Source organism: Leucoraja erinacea, chromosome 14, assembly GCF_028641065.1.
Source record: "Leucoraja erinacea ecotype New England chromosome 14, Leri_hhj_1, whole genome shotgun sequence".
NCBI classification, from domain to species: domain Eukaryota; kingdom Metazoa; phylum Chordata; class Chondrichthyes; order Rajiformes; family Rajidae; genus Leucoraja; species Leucoraja erinaceus.
Window position 1 is genome coordinate 23046148 of NC_073390.1, and position 19294 is coordinate 23065441.

General features: G+C 45.2%; 1 protein-coding gene across 2 annotated transcripts in view; it reads left to right on the forward strand.

Annotated features, from left to right (window-relative positions):
• LOC129703393 (polyhomeotic-like protein 3) overlaps window positions 1-14704 on the forward strand; it is a 60838-nt gene extending 46134 nt beyond the window's left edge. For both annotated transcript variants that reach the window (XM_055645782.1, XM_055645783.1), the window contains 4 exons: window positions 4003-4117; window positions 8640-8790; window positions 10168-10399; window positions 13121-14704. In XM_055645782.1, the coding sequence (XP_055501757.1) occupies window positions 4003-4117; window positions 8640-8790; window positions 10168-10399; window positions 13121-13275 (653 nt within the window). In that variant the 3' untranslated portion in view covers window positions 13276-14704. The remainder of the gene's footprint in view (window positions 1-4002; window positions 4118-8639; window positions 8791-10167; window positions 10400-13120) is intronic.
• The last annotated feature ends 4590 nt before the right edge of the window (window positions 14705-19294 follow it).

A 19294-nucleotide genomic window follows, 5' to 3' on the forward strand; every position in this document is an offset into this window, starting at 1 on the left:
GATCTATACTGTCCTTGCATTACAGCAGTGGCTTTGATTTGCGCTCTGTATATTTCTCTTGCTACATAAGCACGGTAGTAATACTGCACTACAACTGCTGTATAAATCGGTTTGAGGAAGTCTTTCCTATATCGTTTAAGCCTTTTGTATCATTTCAGTCTTTTCTGTTGTGCATCTGTTTGTCTCCTTAGGTCTTTCCTATACCAACTCATACGGAGTACTGACTGCACTTTTACAGTAGCTCTCTTTTGCTTAACCCACTGCCTAACCACCATACTCTTGTAGGCAGTCTGAATGGTAATAGTTGCATCCCTCATTGACTGATATTGCACAAACTGGGAATGCCCTATTTTACATGCTTTGTACCATCTCTGGATCGAAATGACTACTTGTCGCATAGCTCTGTACCGTACCCTTAATCGGTAACCACGGTATGCAGCTTGCAGAGTGACTACAGCCGCCTTTTGCATCAAGAAATGCTTTCTTGTAATGCACATTCTTATGAATGACTTAATACAGCGTGCTGCCTTGGTTTTCTCTACCAATACTCTGGCTTTGATCCCGCGGTATAAGGCCTGAATACACACCACTGCTTCTCTCAAACTCTTATACTGTCTCACTTGGACATCTCTTATCTGGCATGCTCTGTATCGTTGCTGTACCGCAATGGCAGACCAGCGTAGTTTCTTAAAATACTGACGCTGTTTATACATCTGATAATAAGTCTGTATGACCTTGACAGATTTATGCATGCCCCGCAGTTGCCTTCGAACAAGCATTCCACGGTAGGCTGCCTGATGCAGTACAACGCTTCTGCGTACCTTTGTGTAAGTTTTGCGATCACTTTCCATTTGAAGGTGTGCCCTAAAATGGGTTTGTACTATTATAGCTGCCAATCTCATTGCCTTGTATTGACGGTATACTCTGTGCCTTTTAAATGCAGCTTGTATTACCGTTGCTGCCTTCTGTTTGATCCGGATTTCTCTCCGTACCTTCATACCCCTGAATGCAGCTTGAATAACTAGGGTTGCTCTTTAGATGGCAATTTCTCTTTGCCTTTGACTTCTGCTACTTTGCTTTTGCCATTCGTCCCTTAGCACTTGAACTGTCATTTTGCACTTGACTTGTGTCCCTTTGCACTTGACTTGTGTCCCTTTGCACTTGACCTTTGTCCTTTTGCACTTGACCTTTGTCCTTTTGCACTTGACCTTTGTCCTTTTGCACTTGACCTTGGTCCTTTGAGAGACTCTCTGCCCTCTTTAGTTCAGGCTCCTTGCCTCTGGATACCCTTGGAGGTTTTGGCGAGAAATGAGCCATTAAAGCCTCCTTACACTCCTCATACATTTTATCCGTGGGCGCTGCTGGCAGCAGTAACATACGCAAGGTCTGATAACCCTCTCTTCCTAAGCCTAATATGAACCATGCTCTTTTCTTCTCCTCTACAGCGATATCATTGGAAATGAAACAAGCCTCCAAGACTTTGGTCCATTTCTCAAAATTACACCCAGAAACTAACTGGGGCACGTTTCCTACAATTTGAAAAGCCATGCTACCTGTTGCTATTCAGGTGCACTATCTTCTTTTCTCTCACTGTGTATTCTGCACGAGACTTAATCCTTCTACACACTAAGAAGTGATCCAGCCCACTGACTATTACTAATTCTTATAATAATAGATTTATACTATTAACCAACATTTCATGTTAATAGACATTTAGAACATTTTAACCATATTCCTGCTATGCACACAGATTTACTATTAATAACAGTGACCAATGCATTACATCCAAACAGTCCGATTTTTCTGTGAAGGAATAGTGAACAATGCATTACATTCAACAGTCTTGCTTTTACTTTGAAGAATTTCACCGGTTCAGCTTGTCGGCCTATGGACTCCAGTGCCTTCTCAACCTCTCGAGCTGTCCCCACCGGTACTTTTGCTGCTAGCCTCGCCAGACCTCCACTTTTGCTGCTTTTGCTGGCTCCTCCGGGCTTCACCGTTACTTTTGCTGCCGCTGGCTCGCTGCCAAGTCGACTCCACTGCTCTGCTGACTTGCCTGCCCGCTGTCTCCACAGCCCTCATGACCGGGCTGACTCTACTCCCGACCGGGCTGAAGTGCTTGAGTGCTGTCCTGCTTCTCTCGTGCGGACCCACTCTTTGCTCGGGGCTGGACTTCCTCTCACGTCCGGGCCTTTCCCCCTCGGCCAGTCCGCTTCTCTTGCTCGGCCAGACCCTCTTTTCTGCTCACAGTCAGGCTGACTCTGCTCCCGACTGGACTTTCTCTCATGACCGGTTCGCTTCTCTCGCGGCCAGTTTTCTTTTACTCTGCCGGTCCGCTTCACTCGCGTGACCAGGCTTTTGTTTCTCGCTGCTGGTCCGCTTCTCATGCGACCGGCTTTCTCCCTCGACCGGGTTGACTCTTTTCCCAGCCGGGCTGACTCCGTTTCGTCGGTGGCTTCACTGGACCTGTCCATGGCCTACCCGGTACTAGGCCCTCACTCGAAGTCGGTGGCAGCTGCTGGGCCTCTTCTGCCCCTTTTCCTTGGCTGCACAGCCCTGGAAAATGTTCCAGATAAGTTGACACCGTCGCTGTCCTGCTGGTTAGGCTTCCAGCTTTCGGCTGCTTTCTTCGTTGACACTTACTTACTGCCCCACTTGTTTTTCCTTGCTTCCTGTTCCGACCTTTCTTTTCTTTGGCTTAGTGCCGTTCCACTTTATTTCCAAACACAACCTTTTTTTTTACTGACTGTCCTTCTTCTTTCCTTTTCTGTTCTTTTATCCTCTTCGTGCTGTTGTTGTGTGTTTTGGTGTAACAATTCACCTAAAACTTATACAAAGACTATTCAGCTTGAGGAATTTGACAAAAGGAAAACTCAGTCTAAAATGAGTAACAATCCGAAGGACGACATCTTGCCACGTGACTTGTACAGTTGATGTTTTAAATGCAGTCCCCGGCATAGAGGGATCTGCAGGCCTCTCTTGTCCTGCTCGCAATCAACTGCAACACAACTCCGTATCTACAGTTTAAACTGTTAAACAATCCTGCGTGTTGCAAAACAGTCCTGTGGGTGAGTTCACAAACCCTATCCCATCCTCGTCGCCAATTGTAGTGTATTTTGGGTACTTGGAACTGACTCAAAAGAACTCTCAGATACAGGAGTAAACTAACAAGCTACTTTATTGTGGGACGCCACCTTGAGTCTCCTCTAGCGCATGCATCCCCTCGCACAAGACATAACATATGCTAATTACATTATATACATTACAGTGACTGATCCACCGATCTACCAATCAACCTCCTTCACCTATATCCACCGATCACTTGGACATTGAGGTCCGAAAGGCCTGTTCCTGCCTGGTAATGTTCTATGATTTATTAATTGAACTGGGCTGTCAGGTCTTTCAGTAGTTTAAGCAGCTTATAGGATTGTTAAGGATTGCTGCAAGATGGCATTGCTGATAGGATTGCTGCTAGATGGCATTTTTTTGTCTTCAACAAAAGCACTGGTCTTAACTGCAAGTGCAAGGAACTGCAGATGCTCATTTACCAACAAAGGCACAAAGTGCTGGAGTAACTCAGCGGGTCAGGCAGCATCTTTAGAGAACATGTGCAGCCCAGCTCGTCGATGCTGACCAAGATGTCCCATCGATGATCACCCCATACACTAGCTCTATCCTACACACCGAGGACAATTTGCAATTTTACCAAAGCCAATTAACCTACAAATCTGCAAATTTTTGGAGTGTGGGGGAAACCGGAGCACCCGGAGAAAACCCACTCAATCACATGGAGAACGCACAAACTCCGTACAGACAGCACCCGTGGTTAGGATGGAACCCGGGTCTTATCTATTGAGGATTGTGTTTACAAACCTGTCGTGCTGGTGCTGCAAGTGAGAATTTCCTTGTTCCATTTCGGGATGTAAAACACTCTTGACCCTGTGTGTAAAAAAGTTGCCCTTCAGGTTCCGACGATGATTTATCTTGTGATTGACATTGCAGAAGGGATGGAGGGCAGTGATCCAGACATGCTCAAGTGCGAGTTCTGTGGGAAGATGGATTACGCTCACAAATTCAGGAGGTCAAAGCGCTTCTGCTCCATGTCCTGTGCCAAAAGGTATGAGCTTGGTGGCTGTGCGTTTGCTGACGTACTGTGCTAATCACAGTCACTGTTGAAGTCAATGAATCATTGTTTCGATAAATTGTTTAACTGCTTGCTAGGTTTAGTTTAGTTTATTGGCACATGTACCAAGGTGCAGTGAAAAGCTTTTTGCTGTGTGCTATCAATTCAGCAGAAAGATTACCATTGAGCTGTCCACCATGTAAAGACACATGATAAAGGGAATAAAGTTCAATGCAAGATAAAGTCCAGTGAGGTCCGATTAAAGATAGTCCGAGACCCTCCAATGGGGTAGATGGTAGCTTAGGACCACTCTGGTTGGCGATGGTTCAGTTGTCTGATAACAGCTGGGAAGAAACTGTCCCTGAATCTGATCTGAAGGTGTGCATTTTCACACCTCTGTACCTCTTGCCTGAAGGAAGAGGGGAGAAGAGAGAGTGTCCAAGGTGAGACATGACCAGAATGAGTCCCACTGCAAATTGGAGGAGCAGCACCTCATATTTTGCTTGGGTAGTTTACACCCCAGTGGTATGAACATTGACTTCTCCAATTTCTGGTAGTCCTTGCTATCTCACTCCTCCCCTTCCCAGCTCACCCACAGCTCACTGTCTCTGCCTCTTTCTTTCTTTTTCCCGCCCCTCCCCACCCCCACATCAGTTTGAAAGCGGGTCTCGACCAGAAACGTCACCTATTTCTTTGCGCATAGATGCAGCCTCACCTGCTGAGTTTCTCCAGCATTTTTGTCTACCTTCCAGGGTGAGATTGGTCGTTGTTCATGCTGGTGGCCTTGCCGGGGAAGTGTGAAGTGTAAATGTAGTCAATGGAAGGGAGACGTTGGTTTGTGTGATGGTCTGGGCTGCGCCTGCAATTCTCTGCAATTTCTTGCAGTCTAGGATGGAGCTGTTCCCAAACCGTGCTGTGAGGCATCCTGATAAAATGCTTTCTACGGCACCTCTGTAGAAGCTAGTGAGAGTTGTTTGGAATATGCCAAACCTCCTAGGACTTCTAATGAAGTAGAGGCGTTGGTGTGCTTTCATGGCCGTTATTATTGTCATGTGTACCGTGAAAAGCTTTATTTTGCATGCTATCTACAGTCTGTGGAAACAAAGAACTGCAGATGCTGGTTTATACCAAAGATAGACACAAAGTGCTGGAGCAACTCAGCGGTTTAGGCAGCATCTCTGGAGAAAAAAGAGGGATGACATTTTGGGTTGGGACCGTTCTTCAGCAGATCAGATATACCAGACATAGATACAATCGTCAAATTGAAGGACCATAGGTAGAGCCAAGGGGAAGATGCAGCGTGCAGAATATAGTTTTCAGCATTGTACGATGTCAGTTCTATAGGCAAAGGCCAATATCCACTACCTGGGGTAGTGGTAAATCTGACAGTATCCAACTCTTTCTTTCTGTTTCTGTTTCTGTTACTCTTTCTCTTCTCTCTTTCTCTCTTTCTCCTCTTTTTTCCTTTTCTCTCTCGATCTCTCTCTCTTTTTCTCTCGCTCTCTCCTCTCCCTTTTTCTCTCTCTCTTTCACTTTCTCCCTCTTGTTTTCTCTCCTCTCTCCCTCTCTGTACACACTAAGGTTAAGCTGGTGAAAAGGGGGGCAGTGTGAACAGGGCTGCAAATCTCCACAAGAACGGATGCTTAATTAGTCTTGAACCAGCACATAGATAGTGTAGGCAGTACTAGAGGGCATAGCTTTAAGGTGAGAGGGGCAAAGTGTAAAGGAGATGTGCAGAGCAAGTTTTTTTACACAGAGGGTGGTGAGTGCCTGGAACGTGCTGCCAGGAGTGGTGGTGGAGGCTGATATGGTAGTGGTATTTACAAGGCTTTTGGACAGGCACATGGATATGCAGGGAGTGGAGAGATATGATCATGTACAGGTAGATACGAGTTGGTCTTGGCATAATTACAGTACAATGTTGTGGGCCAAAGGGCCTGTTCCTGTGTTGTACTTTTCGGTGTTCTAAAGTAAAGGAAGATTTTCAAACACTCAGCAGCAGGAAGCGAGGAGGCTGAATTATCAAGCTTGTTTTAATTTTCCTGGCTGATTCTCAGTGAGTTGATTTACAGTATTGTGACATAGTCTAGTGCTGCAGAAGAGGATAATTATTCTTTAAAAAGAACGTCCAACACCCGAAAAGACCTCGAGGTCTTCCCAGGTCAGACTGCTCCACTTTAACTGAGCTTCAATGCGCAAATCTTGTTGCGTTTAGTTTGGTTTAGAGATATGGCATGGAAACAGGTCCTTCAGCCTTCTGAGTTCAACCATCGATCACCCATTCACATTAGTTCAATGTTATCCCACTTTCCCATCCACTCCCTACACACTCGGCAATTTACAGAGGTCAAATGACCCACAAACCCGCACATCTTTGGGATGTGGGAGGTAACCGGAGCACCCATAGGGGACCCATGGAGTCATTGGGAGAACATACAAATTCCACACCCGAGGTTAGGATTGAACCCAGGTCCCTGGCGTTGTGAGGCAGCAGCTGTACCAGCTGCTCCACTGTGCAGCCCTGCACGTCAGTCAGCAGGAGTGGACTAGATTTCCACAAAGTTCTTATTTAAAATGCACAACTTATTGTATCAGCTCAAAGGAAAACATTATTTCCACACTTGGCATTAGTGATTGCACAAAAAGGCATGACTTGTTTCCAAAGTTGCGCTTGACATCTCCAAGCTGACCCATATGTCAGTCCCAATCATTCATTGTCCGAGAAGTTGCCAAGAGATGTGATGAAAGCAATCTGTATCAGTTTTGCAGATCTACCCAGCTTTCTAATGTGCCCAGACCCTTGAAAAGCATCCAACATTTCCTTTGAAGCTCTGTGGGAAGAAAATTAATCGAGTGCAAACTAAATGGTGATGGCGTTCTTTCCATTTGGCATCTTTTCTCTGAATATACAATCAGACAGTGGGAGCGGTTCTGGTGTATATATTACAGGTCCCTGTTATTAATCCACTGCCAAACCAAACTAGATTGCCCTGTATAAATGCCATCAGAAACCGAACTAAACTAAACATTCTGATCTGAAATATGAGCAGGCACAAGTTTGAAGATATGCCTTGGAACTTTTGGAATCGCTGCGAGACTGTCTTCTGACTGTTGAACAAGAGTTATACTTTCAAATAAAGTTTCTCCGAGCTTGCCAACTTCAGATGTTTGTAGCACTGCACCATGCCAGAAACGTAGCCACTTGCATTGTTTTTGATTGTTCCGCCTGTGGTGAATTAACAAGTTCCTTACAAAATATAGAACTGTCCGTGGTGATTGGAGCAAAAAAAAGAATATAAACTCGCCTATCTACAAGCATTATAACATGTCTGCAGTAGTGCAGCTGGTAGAGCCACTGCCTCACAGCGCCAGAGACCCGGGTGAGATCCTGACCTTTGGTGCTGTCTGTGTGGAGTTTGCACATTCTCGCTGCGATTGCATGGGTTTCGTGCAAATCCCAGAGACATGCAAGTTTGTAGGTTAATTGGCTGCTGCAAATTACCCCTGATGCATGGGGAGTCGATGAGAAAGTGGAATAACAGAACTAGTGTGAAGTAGTGTCGATGGTGGGCGCAGACTCGGTGGGCCAAAGGGCCTGTTTCCATGCTGTATCTCTAAATGTTCACTGTATCTTATTACACATGACAATAATAAATTAACACCAATGCCCACTCCAAGACTTGGCATTCCGCCTAGAGTGTGTTGCAGTTCAGAATAAAAGGACGTACCTTTAGAATGAACATGAGGAAGAATTATTTAGCGAGAGGGTGGCGAATCTGCGGAATTCATTGTCACAGACGTCTTTGGAGACTAGGTAATTGGGTATTTTTAAAGTGGAGATCGATAGGTTCCTCATTAGGAAGGGCGTCAAAGATTACGGGGGTAAGGCAGAAGAATAGGGTTGAGAGGGAAAAATGGATCAGCCATGATCAAACGGCGGAACAGACTAGATGGGCTGAATGGCCTAATTCTGCTCCTATGTTTTATAGTCTTATGACCAGTATTTCATACGAAGTTTGCAAATGCCATTATATGCAATTTTTCTGTTTATAAAACTCTGGTTGCCCTGTGCCTTTTATGTCTAGAAAGACTGGCGGCACTGTTGCGCAGCGGTAGAGTGGCTGCCTTACATTGCCAGAGACCTGGGTTTGATCCTGACTACAGGTGCTGTCTGTATGGAGTTTGCACATTCTCCTTGTGACTGCCTGGGATTCTCCGAGTGCTCCGGTTTCCTCCCCCAATCCAAAGATGTACAGGTTTGCAGGTAAATTGGCTTCAGTAAAATTGTAAATTGTCCATGGTGTGTAGGATAGTACTAGTGTAGGGGGATTGCTAGTGGGGGGCAAAGGGCCTGTTTCTGCATTGTATCTCTAAAGTTTAAAGTCTAAAAACCACTCAAATTTTTCTACCATCTCCCTGCAGACCTGTTCTTCTGACCCTTGCAATGTACTATGATGCCTTCTTGGTCTGAACATCACCTCAGCAATGCTTTCACTCCTCTTTCACTCCCAACAAGGTACAACGTGGGCTGCAGCAAGCGGATGGGGCTTTTTAAATCGGACAAGAGCTCGCGGTGGAACAGGAAGTCAGAGCCCCATGTGTTCGGTCGACGGGGGAGGAGGTGCAGTATCCTCGAAGGAGCATCAGGCGACCATTTTATGAGACAGGTACAAGATTACATGACCGTAACACATGTAGACTCATCGTAACTGACCCGAGCCTAAACTTCACCTAGTTTAGTGTAGTTTATTGTCATGTGTGCTGAGGTACAGTGTAAAGTTTTTGTTGTGTGCTATCCAGTCAGCGGAAAGACTATACATGATTACAATTGAGCCGTCCAAAGTTGTGGTGAAACATACTGCCATGTGTATTTTGTAAGGCATTGATGGGAGGCTACTGACAAGCACCTGTCAAAATGTATTTTAAATGTTGTTATAATACCTGCCTCAACTTCCTCCTCTGGCAGCATACACCCACCACTCTTTGTGTGAAAAAGTTGCCCCTCGGGTTCCTGTTAAATCTTTCCCCTCACACCTTAAACCTATGTCCTTTAGTTCTTGATTCCCTTACCTTGGGTCCAATGGTACCTTATTGTTAAATGTACCTAAGTATTGTGAAATTATTGTTTTGCATACAGTTCACTAAAAATCTGACTGTACACATGCACAATCATGCTTAAATACACGAGTGTAAGAATGGTAGTTTACACTAAGGCAGTAAAAGACTTTAAAAAACATTTAGTATAGGTACATTGATAGGAAAGGTTTAAAGAAAGGTTCTTGATTAGTAAGGGTGTCGATGTTTACAGGGAGGAGAATGGGGTTGAGAGGGAAAGAGAGATCTGCCATTTTTGAATGGGCAGAATGGCCTAATTCTGCTCCTATGACATGAACGTATGAAAGATATAGACCAAATGTTAAGTAGATGGGGCAACTTGGTCAGCATGGATGGGTTGGGCCAAAGGGCCTGTATCACTATGTATAATGCTGATTTCCATAATATCCAGAGATTGGGTGTCCTGGTAGAGTTGCTGCCTTACAGCGCCAGAGATCCAGGTTCGATTCTGACTGCAGGTGCTTTCTGTACGGAGTTTGTACGTTCTCCTGTGACCTGCGTGGGTTTTCTCCGGGAGCTCCGGTTTCCTCCCACATTCCAAAGATGTACAGGTTTGTAGGCTAATTGGCTTGGTATAAATGTAAAATTGTCCCTAGTGTGTGTAGGATAGTGTTAGTGTGGAGGGGCTGCTGGTCGGTGTGGCTCAGTGGACCGAAGGGCCTGTTTCCGTGCTATATCTCTCTAAACTAAACAAAACATAGAAACAGGCTCTTCGGCCCACAAAGTCCACATTGACCATCAATCAATTAATCTTTACGATTAATTTATATGGTATAAATTTGGGTGACATAGTGGTACAGGTGATAGAGCTGCTGTCTGACAGCTCCAGAGACCTTGGTTCAATCCTGACCTCGGGAGCTGTCTGTGTGGAGTTTGCATGTTGCGTGTTACCGTGCTGTAAGACTCCCTGACTCTCTGTCCCATCCCAGGTGCCGGTTGGTTTCCCTCCTGCAGAAGAGGCCGTGCCGGCCGCCTCCAACCCTCCGCTTGCCGAGGAGGCCGTCAGTGTCGCCATGACGACCCGGCGTCGGCAGAACGAGCGGGAGAGGGAGCTGCGGGAGCTGAGGATGCGGGAGAACTCGGAGTGCAGCGACGTGCTCCAAGCTGACCCCACCCTCTGGACCGTCGATCACGTGTGGGAGTTCATTCACTCTCTGCCAGGTCAGTACCCTCGCCCACCCTCGTCACAATCTGCCCTCTCTCTACTTTACTTTACTTTAGACTTTAGAGATACTGCACGGAAACAGGCCCTTCTGCCCACTGAGTCCGTGCCGACCAGTGATCACCCTGTACACTAGCACTATCCTTCACACTAGGGACAATTTACAATTTTATCAACGCCAATTAACCTACAACGTACGTCTTTGGGATGTGGGAGGAAACTGGGGCACCCAGCCGAAACCCATGGGGTCACAGGAAGAGTGTACTATCTCCGTACAGACAGCACCCATAGTCAGGATTGAACCCGGGTCTCTGGCGCTGTAAGGCAGCAGCTCTATCGCTGTGCCACCTTGCTGTCCCATCGGCCGGCCGAAAGGCCTGTTGGAGGAATGAAGAGCCTGTGTCAAAGTTCGTTTCTTAAAACGCAGATAGCAACAAAAACTGTTAAAGGTAAACCATGGCAATCTTTAATTGATTCGTCAGACTGGAGTGGCAAATGTCTACAATGAGCACAAACGTTGCTCAGTGCTTCTTGGGCTCCACTCACAGAACAAAAGAAAGCTAGCACAATTATACATTTTCCTTATCAGTAAAACACTCCTACCAAGTCTGAATATGGCATGACTGAAAGATTCTGTAGCCTTTCAAAATATAAGAAAGCTGGGTCCAAATCAAGCTCATCCAACAAACAAGTTATTACTTATCTCTGGAGCGTCAGCTATTTTTTCAATCTTGGCTTCTTTATGGCCTTGAAAAGAATCACATGTTATTATGCAGGCTTCCATCTTAATGCCTTTATAGAAAAGACAACCTGTCCTCCATATTGTGTTCCATATAATTTACAAAATCATTCAGACTTGACACCGAGCCATTCTTTTGTCCTAATAGACCATGCTTTTGTAGTAGAACGACTCCATTTTAGATTTAACTATTAGATTTGACTATTAGCTCTTTCACCTGGATAGAGTGGATATGGAGAGGATGTTTCCACCAGTGGAAGGGTCTAGGACCAGAGGGGACAGCCTCAAAATAAAAGGACGTACATTTAGAAAGGAGGAATTTCTTTAGCCCGAAGGTGGTGAATCTTTGGAATTCATTGCCACAAACGGTGCTGGAGGCCAAGTTCACGGGTACTGTTAAAGTGGTGATAAATAGGTTCTTGATTAGTAGGGATGCCAAAGGTTATGGGGAGAAGACAAGACAATGGGGTTGAGAGGGAAAAATAGATCAACCATGGTTCGATGGCAGATTAGACTTGGTGCTGAACGGCCGATTTTTTTCCCTGTGACTTATGAACTTACCGTAACTATACTTCATGCTCGAGAGTGGTCTCCGCATACTGGAGGCCTCAGCTAGGTCGCAGCGCTTTTTTCAATATGATAAAAAATGCCCGCGAGTTTAAAAAAAGGCGCCATGGAAAAAAATCGATACGTTTTTTACTCGTAGGCTTAGTCGTAGTAGGTCGCCATGTTACTCGTAGGTAGTCTAAGGTAGTCATAGATGGTCTTCATCATAGTCGAAGGGAGATCGAAGGAGGTCGTTTTCACTCTCCACTATTCGGTGTCCAATTTTCCCGAAGTTAGTCGTAGCTGGTCTTCAACATAGTCGAAGGAGGTCTTCAACATGTCATTTTTTTAAACTCTTCTATTTCTATGTACATGTCATTTTTTTTAAACTCGCCAATTAGGTCGCTCATGTGGGACAGGCCCTTAATGTGGCAGAGCGGTGTAACAGGTAGAGCCATTGCCTCAAGGTGTGATAGACCCTGGTTCGATCCTGACCTTGGGTGCCATCAGCGTGTGGAGTTTGCACGTTCTCACTGTGTCCAGGTTCTCCGGCTTCCTCCCACATCCCAAAGATGTGCGGGTTTGTAGATTCATTGGCCCTCTGTAAATTCCCCCTAGTGTGTGAGGAGTGGATGGGAAAGTGTGATAACATAGAGCTAGTTTGCTTTCCCTGGTTACATGGTGCTCATCTCTGTCGCAACTCTATGCCCAGATGCAGCTGTAATAAAGAGATGATTTCAAATCAAAGGCCACGGTGCCTTTGATCATGGAGGTACTATGCCTCAGAAAAGTAGCTGACATAATCAAAGACTTTACCCTGTCCCACCCCAGTCAGTCTTCCTTCTCCCTGCTCCCGTCTGGCAGAAGCTTGAAAGTGCGCACCACCAGACTTGGGAACCGCTTCTTCCCTTCTGAACTGTTCTTCCAAAAGCCTGGGTATTGTCCGTTTCACCTCTACTCCATCGCAGATGTTGGACTATTTCTCTGGAACTGTTGCGCTTCAATGCTGAGAACTATATTCTGCATCTGTGTCTTCCCCATTGCTCTACCTATCAGTCTGTGATTCGGTCCAACGCATCCATGTCAATCAAGATGCCCCATCTACACCAGTTCCATTTGCCTCAGTCTGAAGATTTGCAATCAGTCTGAAGAAGGCTCCTGAACCGAAACATCACCTAATCCCGTTCTCCATAGATTCTCCCCGATGTTGTCTTTTTTTGTAAACCTGCATCTGCAGTTCCTTATTTCCATCTATTGATTGTACGTGAGTTTGGCTTGATTGTATTTATGGATTGTATTATCTGATTTAATTGGATATCATGCAAAACAAAGTTTTTTCAATCCACCTCTCTACCTGACTCAATAATAAACCTAAAGCTAATCCTAATTGAATGGAGAACTGATAATGGTTTTGTGTGGTTCCCACCCCATGCAGGTTGCAAGGACATAGCTGAGGAATTTCGATCCCAGGAGATTGATGGGCAGGCTCTGCTCCTATTGAAGGAAGACCATCTCATGAGTGCCATGAACATCAAGTTGGGCCCAGCGCTCAAGATTTGTGCCCGCATCAACATGCTGAAAGAATCCTAACCGGCATAAAAGCTGCTAAACTCCTCCATATTGCTGATGTTGAAGAGGACAGGCGTTAATGTCCAAGCAAATATTATGGAATGATTGTGCATATATCTGCAAGGATATTGTGCGGGACAGTGACCGCACAAGATCCGTGTGATGTTCGCTGAGACTTCCTTCTCTTCACATGCAGAAGCTCCTAGACCTCATTGTGACACTTCAAAGAATGTTGCCGTGGAAGGTCTTTGCCAAATACAGATACCTAATGATTCAATTTCCATGTGTGTGTTGCCAAAGGGGTTTCAGTTACCCGAACGTGACCTCATCTCAACCAGCAGGACCTACTGCCTCCACCCACCGCTTCCTATTTTGTGGACACAAGGAACTGCAGATGCTAGAATCTGAGGAAAAAAACCACAGATTTACAGTGCATCAACCAAGCTGCCAACAGCGTACATATGAGGATAAAGGGAATAATGTTTAGTGCAAGGAGGTCCTTAAAAGTCCGATTGAAGTTAGTCTGAGAAGCCAATAAGGTAGATGGTGGTTCAGGATCGCTCTCTAGTTGGTGATAGGATGGTTCAGTTGCCTGATAATAGTTGGGAAGATACTGAATCTGGAGATGTGCCGAGGCAGTGTAAAGTGTAGATGGAGTCAATGGAAGGGAGGTTGGTTTGCGTGATGGTCTGGGCTGCATCCACAATTCTCTGCAATTGCTTTCGGTTTTGGATGGAGCTATTGCCAAACCATGCTGTGATACATCCCGATAAAATGTTTTCTATGGCAGGTACTTTGATAATCTTTAAAAAAACATTTGGACAGGTGCATGGATAGGAATGGTTCAGAGGGATATGGGCCAAATGTGGGCAGGTGGGACTAGTGTAGATGGGGCATCATGGGCAAGTTGGGCCAAAGGGTCTGTTTCTGTGCTCTATGACTTTATGCTTAGCTCTTAGTCACCAGTTTGGCTTAAAGATTGTTCATGGAACTATGGCCCAGCAAAAGCCCAAAGAGGAGAGAATTAATAAACTTCATTACAAGAATCGGGTGTATTGGGTTCCACCTCATCTGGGCTGATCACAGACATGGCCGCTCTCAGTTTAAAAACACTGTGCAGACTGGATGGAAGATGCCACTGGCTTTGACATCGCCATCATTTTAAATTATTATCCAACACCTCTTCCATCTGCCCCCCCCCCCCCCCCCATCCCAAAATTGATATTGACCATGGCATACAGTGACACAGCTGGTGAAACCGCTGCCTCACAGCGGCAATGGCGCGGGTTTGATTCTTGCCTTGACTGCTGTCTGTGTGGAGTTTGCACAATTTCCCCTTGAAGGCGTGGGTTTTCTCCAGGTGCTCGGGTTTCCCCTCACCTCCCAAAGATCTGGGGATTTGCAGATGTGGGTGAATGAGAAAGTGGGATAACATAGAACTGGTGTGAACGGGTGAACGGGTTGATTGATGGGCGGCATGGACACGGTCGGTCGAAGGGCCTGTTTCCATGCTGCATCTCTAAACTAAAAATGTAAGTGGATCACAGGAGCCTGCATCAACACAGTGAAATATTTAATGAGCATTTGGAAAAACAGCCTTTTGAAACTATTTTATCATCTTTCTTACAAACTATGAATGTTTTCCTAATGTTATTTCAAGTGTTACTCTAATTCCATCGACCACTCGTAAGAACATCAAGCCGGCTGCCAATGCGAACTCTGAAAGTTATGAGACGGTACTTTGATTTAGAGAGTTAACGTTAGCCCTCCATCAATATCGCACAGCTGGCCAGTGTATGAGGCAGGAGTAGTCCAGCTTCTTGCCAGCCCTGTGTGCAAGTACTGTTGTCTTCAGAAGGGAATTCTGGCCAAATACCACCCTCAATAATGATATAATTCCAATTCCAAATATTGGCTTGTGTGCTGGAGCGTGCCAAGTGTTTCCCAACAGATATGTGATTGCATTACATTGTTTTGTACAGGGGTGTGTTTTTTAAAAATCTTGTTAAATGTGCAATAGTTGTTGCAGCATCTACCAGGATGTTGCTGTGTTTTTATGATTAAAATGTATCAAACCACACCCCGTTTTAGGTGCAGAATACAAAGTGCTGGAGGGTACTCCATCGGTAGGGTAGCTGTCAGTGTTAACTCTGATACAGTGCCCTCCATAATGTTTGGGACAAAGACACATTTATTATTTACTCCACAATTTGAGGTTTGTAATAGAAAAAATCACAGTTAAAGTGCACATTGTTAGATTTTAAAAAGGCAATTTTTATACATTTTGATATTACAGTAGTGTTTCTACATAGTCCCCCCCCATTTCAGGGCACCATAATGTTTGGGACACAGCAATGTCATGTAAAATGAAAGTCATTTTTAGTATTTTGTTGCATATCCTTTGCATGCAATGACTGCTTGAAGCCTGCGAATCATGGACATCACCAGTTGCTAGGTGTCTTTGCTGGTGATGCTCTGCCAGGCCTGTATTGCAGCCATCTTTAGCTCATGTTTGTTTTGGGGGCTAGTCACCTTCAGTTTTCCATTCAGCATATAAAAGGCATGCTCAATTGGGTTCAGATCGGGTGATTGACTTGGCCACTCAAGAATTGACCATTTTTTAGCTTTGAAAAACTCCTTTGTTGCTTTAGCAGTATGTTTGGGATCATTGTCTTGCTGTGACATTGAGGCATTTGTTTGAACTTGTGCAGAGAGGATGTGTCTATACACTTCAGAATTCATTATGCTACTCCCATCAGCAGTTGTATCATCAAAGAAGATAAGTGACCCAGTACCTTCAGCAGCCATACATGCCCAGACCATAACACCCCCACCACCGTGTTTCAAAGATGACGTGGTTTGCTTTGGATCTTGGGCAGTTCCTTCTCTCCTTCACACTTTGCTCTTGCCATCACTCCGATATAAGTTAATCTTCGTCTCATCTGTCCACAAGACCTTTTCCCAAAACTGTGGTTGCTCTTTTAAGTACTTCTTGGCAAACTGTAACCCGGCCATCCTAATTTTGCGGCTAACCAGTGGTTTGCATCTTGTAGTGTAGCCTCTGTAGTTCGTGAAGTCTTCTGCGGACAGTGGTCATTGACAAATCCACACCTGACTCCTGAAGAGTGTTTCTGATTTGTCGGACAGGTGTTGGGGATTTTTCTTTATTATAGTGAGAATTCTTCTGTCATCAGCTGTGGAGGTCTTCCTTGGCCTGCCATTCCCTTTGCGATTAGTAAGTGCTCTCTTTCTTCTTAATGATGTTCCAAATAGTTGATTTTGGTAAGCCTGTTTGGCTGATGTCTCTAACAATTTTATTCTTGTTTCTCAGTCTTGTAACGGCTTATTTGACTTTCATTGGCACAACTTTGGTCCTCATGTTGATAAACAGCAATAAAAGTTTCCAAAGGTGATGGAAAGACTGGACGAAAGACTAGGTGCTGAGAGCTCTCTTATACCTGTAGTATGGAGGCAATTAAATGCACCCGAGCAATTACATATGCCTGTGAACCCATGGTGTCCCAAACATTACGGTGCCCTGAAATGGGGGGATTATGTATAAGCACAGCTGTAAATTCAACATGGTGAAACCAAAATATATAAAAGAAGCAATTAATAAAATCTGACAATGTGCACTTTAACCACATGATTTTTTTAATTACAAATCTCAAATTGTGGAATACAGGGGCAAATAAATAAATGATAGGTCTTTGTCCCAAACATTATGGAGGGCACTGTAGTTATGAGATGGCACTTTGATTTAGAGAGTAAGCATTGTCCTTCCATCAGCATCTCAAAGCTGGCCAGTGTAGGAGGCAGGAGTAGTCCAGCTTCTTGCCAGCCTTGTGTGCACGTACTGTTGTCTTCAGAAGGGAATTCTGGCCAATTCCACCCTCAATAATGATATCATTCCAATTGGTTTGTGCGCTGGAGCCTGCCAAGTGTTTCCCAACAGATAAGAGATTGCATTACATTGTTTTGTACATGGGTCTGTTTTAAAAAAATCTTGTTAAATGTGCAATAGTTATTTCAGCATCTACCAGAATGTTGGTGTGTCCAAACACAGCTGTGACAGAAGTTTTTATGATTAAAATGTATCAAACCACACCCCGCTTTAGGTACAGAATGCAAAGTGCTGGAGAGAACTCAATGGGTTGGGTAGCTGCAGGTGCTATAGACCTGCACGGGAAGGTAGACGCTCCTGCCCCCATGAGTCTCGGGCAGATGGGGTTCGTCAGCCTGGGAAGGCAGTCCATCTAGGAGAGGGAAAACTGATTTAAAACCTCCACTGCCTTGTGGCCATATCCAGTCATGGATAAGGCCCTTGGAGTAAACCTCAAGAAAATCCGGAGTCAGAGCCCCTAAGGTAGTTCGTCGTTCTGGCAGCTCCTGCGACGGCGCTGGTGCCAAACTGTCACGGCCCTGCTGTTCCTTTGGATCGATCAGCGACGTGGAGAGTGGGGGACCTGCTGTATGGGCAACAGCCTGTCCTCCATATCACATCGCTCAGGCTTGCATCTGACCACACATCAGCTGCAAACTAGGATGCATCACCCATGGTCAGTCATGATCGAGGGGGGGCCTACTACTGTTGCATACAAACCCTTCTGAGGCTGTACCGATATTGTATGTACAGAATCCTATGCAAGTCTTTATATTGTCATCCAGATACTTTCACAGCGTTCTTACCAGACTTGCCTCGCACATCTATCAACTTAAACCTTAGCTCTCGAGGATTAGACATTTCCACTCTGAGAAAATGGTTCTGATTGATTACCCTATCTGTGCCTCTCGTAATATTATGGATGGCACAAAGGCCGAGCTGGTAGAGCTGCTGCCTCAGTGGTACAGATCCTGACCTTCGGTGATGTCTGTGCAGGGTTTACACACAAAAGTGCAAAACGCGGCAGGTGGGACTAGTGTGGATACACAAAAGGACACAAAATGCTGGAGTAACTCAGGTCAGGTGTCTCTAGAGAACATAAATGTAATTTATGTATAATTTGTTTTGTGTGTTGTCTGAGTCTATGTGCCTGTGATGCTGCTGCCATCAAGATTGTACCTGTACCTGATCGTACTTGTGCAGATGACGGTAAAGAAGGTCGGACTGATCAAGGATATTGTGTGCAATTCTGCTGGTCACTCCATTGCAGGAAGCACATGGAGGTTTTGGAAGTTGTCAGCTGTAACAAGAGGTGGGACAAACTTGGATTGTTTTCTCTGGGCCATTGGAAGCCGAGGAGCGACCCGATAGAAAATTATAACGTGACAGTCAGAACTTTTTTTCCAAAGGGTGGAAATGTCAAAGACTAGAGAGCATAACTTTAAGATGAGAGGAACACAGTTTAAAGGAGATGTGCAGGAAAGTTTTATTACAGAGAGTGGCCTGTGCCAGGAACGGACTAGGTGGTGGAGGCAGATACAATGGTGGCGCTTAAGTGGCTTTTAGATAGGCACATGGATATGCAGGGAATGGAGGTAGAGGAGATTAGTTTATCTTGGAATCATGTTCGGCACATTGTGGGCTGAAGGGCCTGAACTTGTGCTGCACTGTTCTGTGTAAAAGGAATTTTAAAAGCTCACACTAAGTGGCACAAAGCCACAGATCCCACATCTGGCAATCAATACATCACTTTAGCAACACAGTGTTTCATATTTAAACAGTACAAATCTCTGTTCTGTGTAGAAAATTGTCTCCCGAGTCAGATTCCATCCTGTGGACCATTGACCAAAGTGGGGTCCCATTAGACTGGGTCAGGCTCGGGACAGGCTGTTGTTCCCACTCCAGACCCTACCAGTTCAACAACTTATTTAATGTAGTTTAGTTTAGAAATATAGCATGGAAACGCCCTGCGGCCCACCAAGTCTGTGCCGACCACCGAACACCCCATACATCAGCTCAACCCTACACACTAGGGACAATGTACTATTTTACAACAGCCAATTAACCTAGAAACCTTTATGTCTTTGGAGTGTGGAAGGAAACCAGAGCACCCGGAGAATACCCATGCGGTCGGAGGGAGAACGCACAAACTCTGTA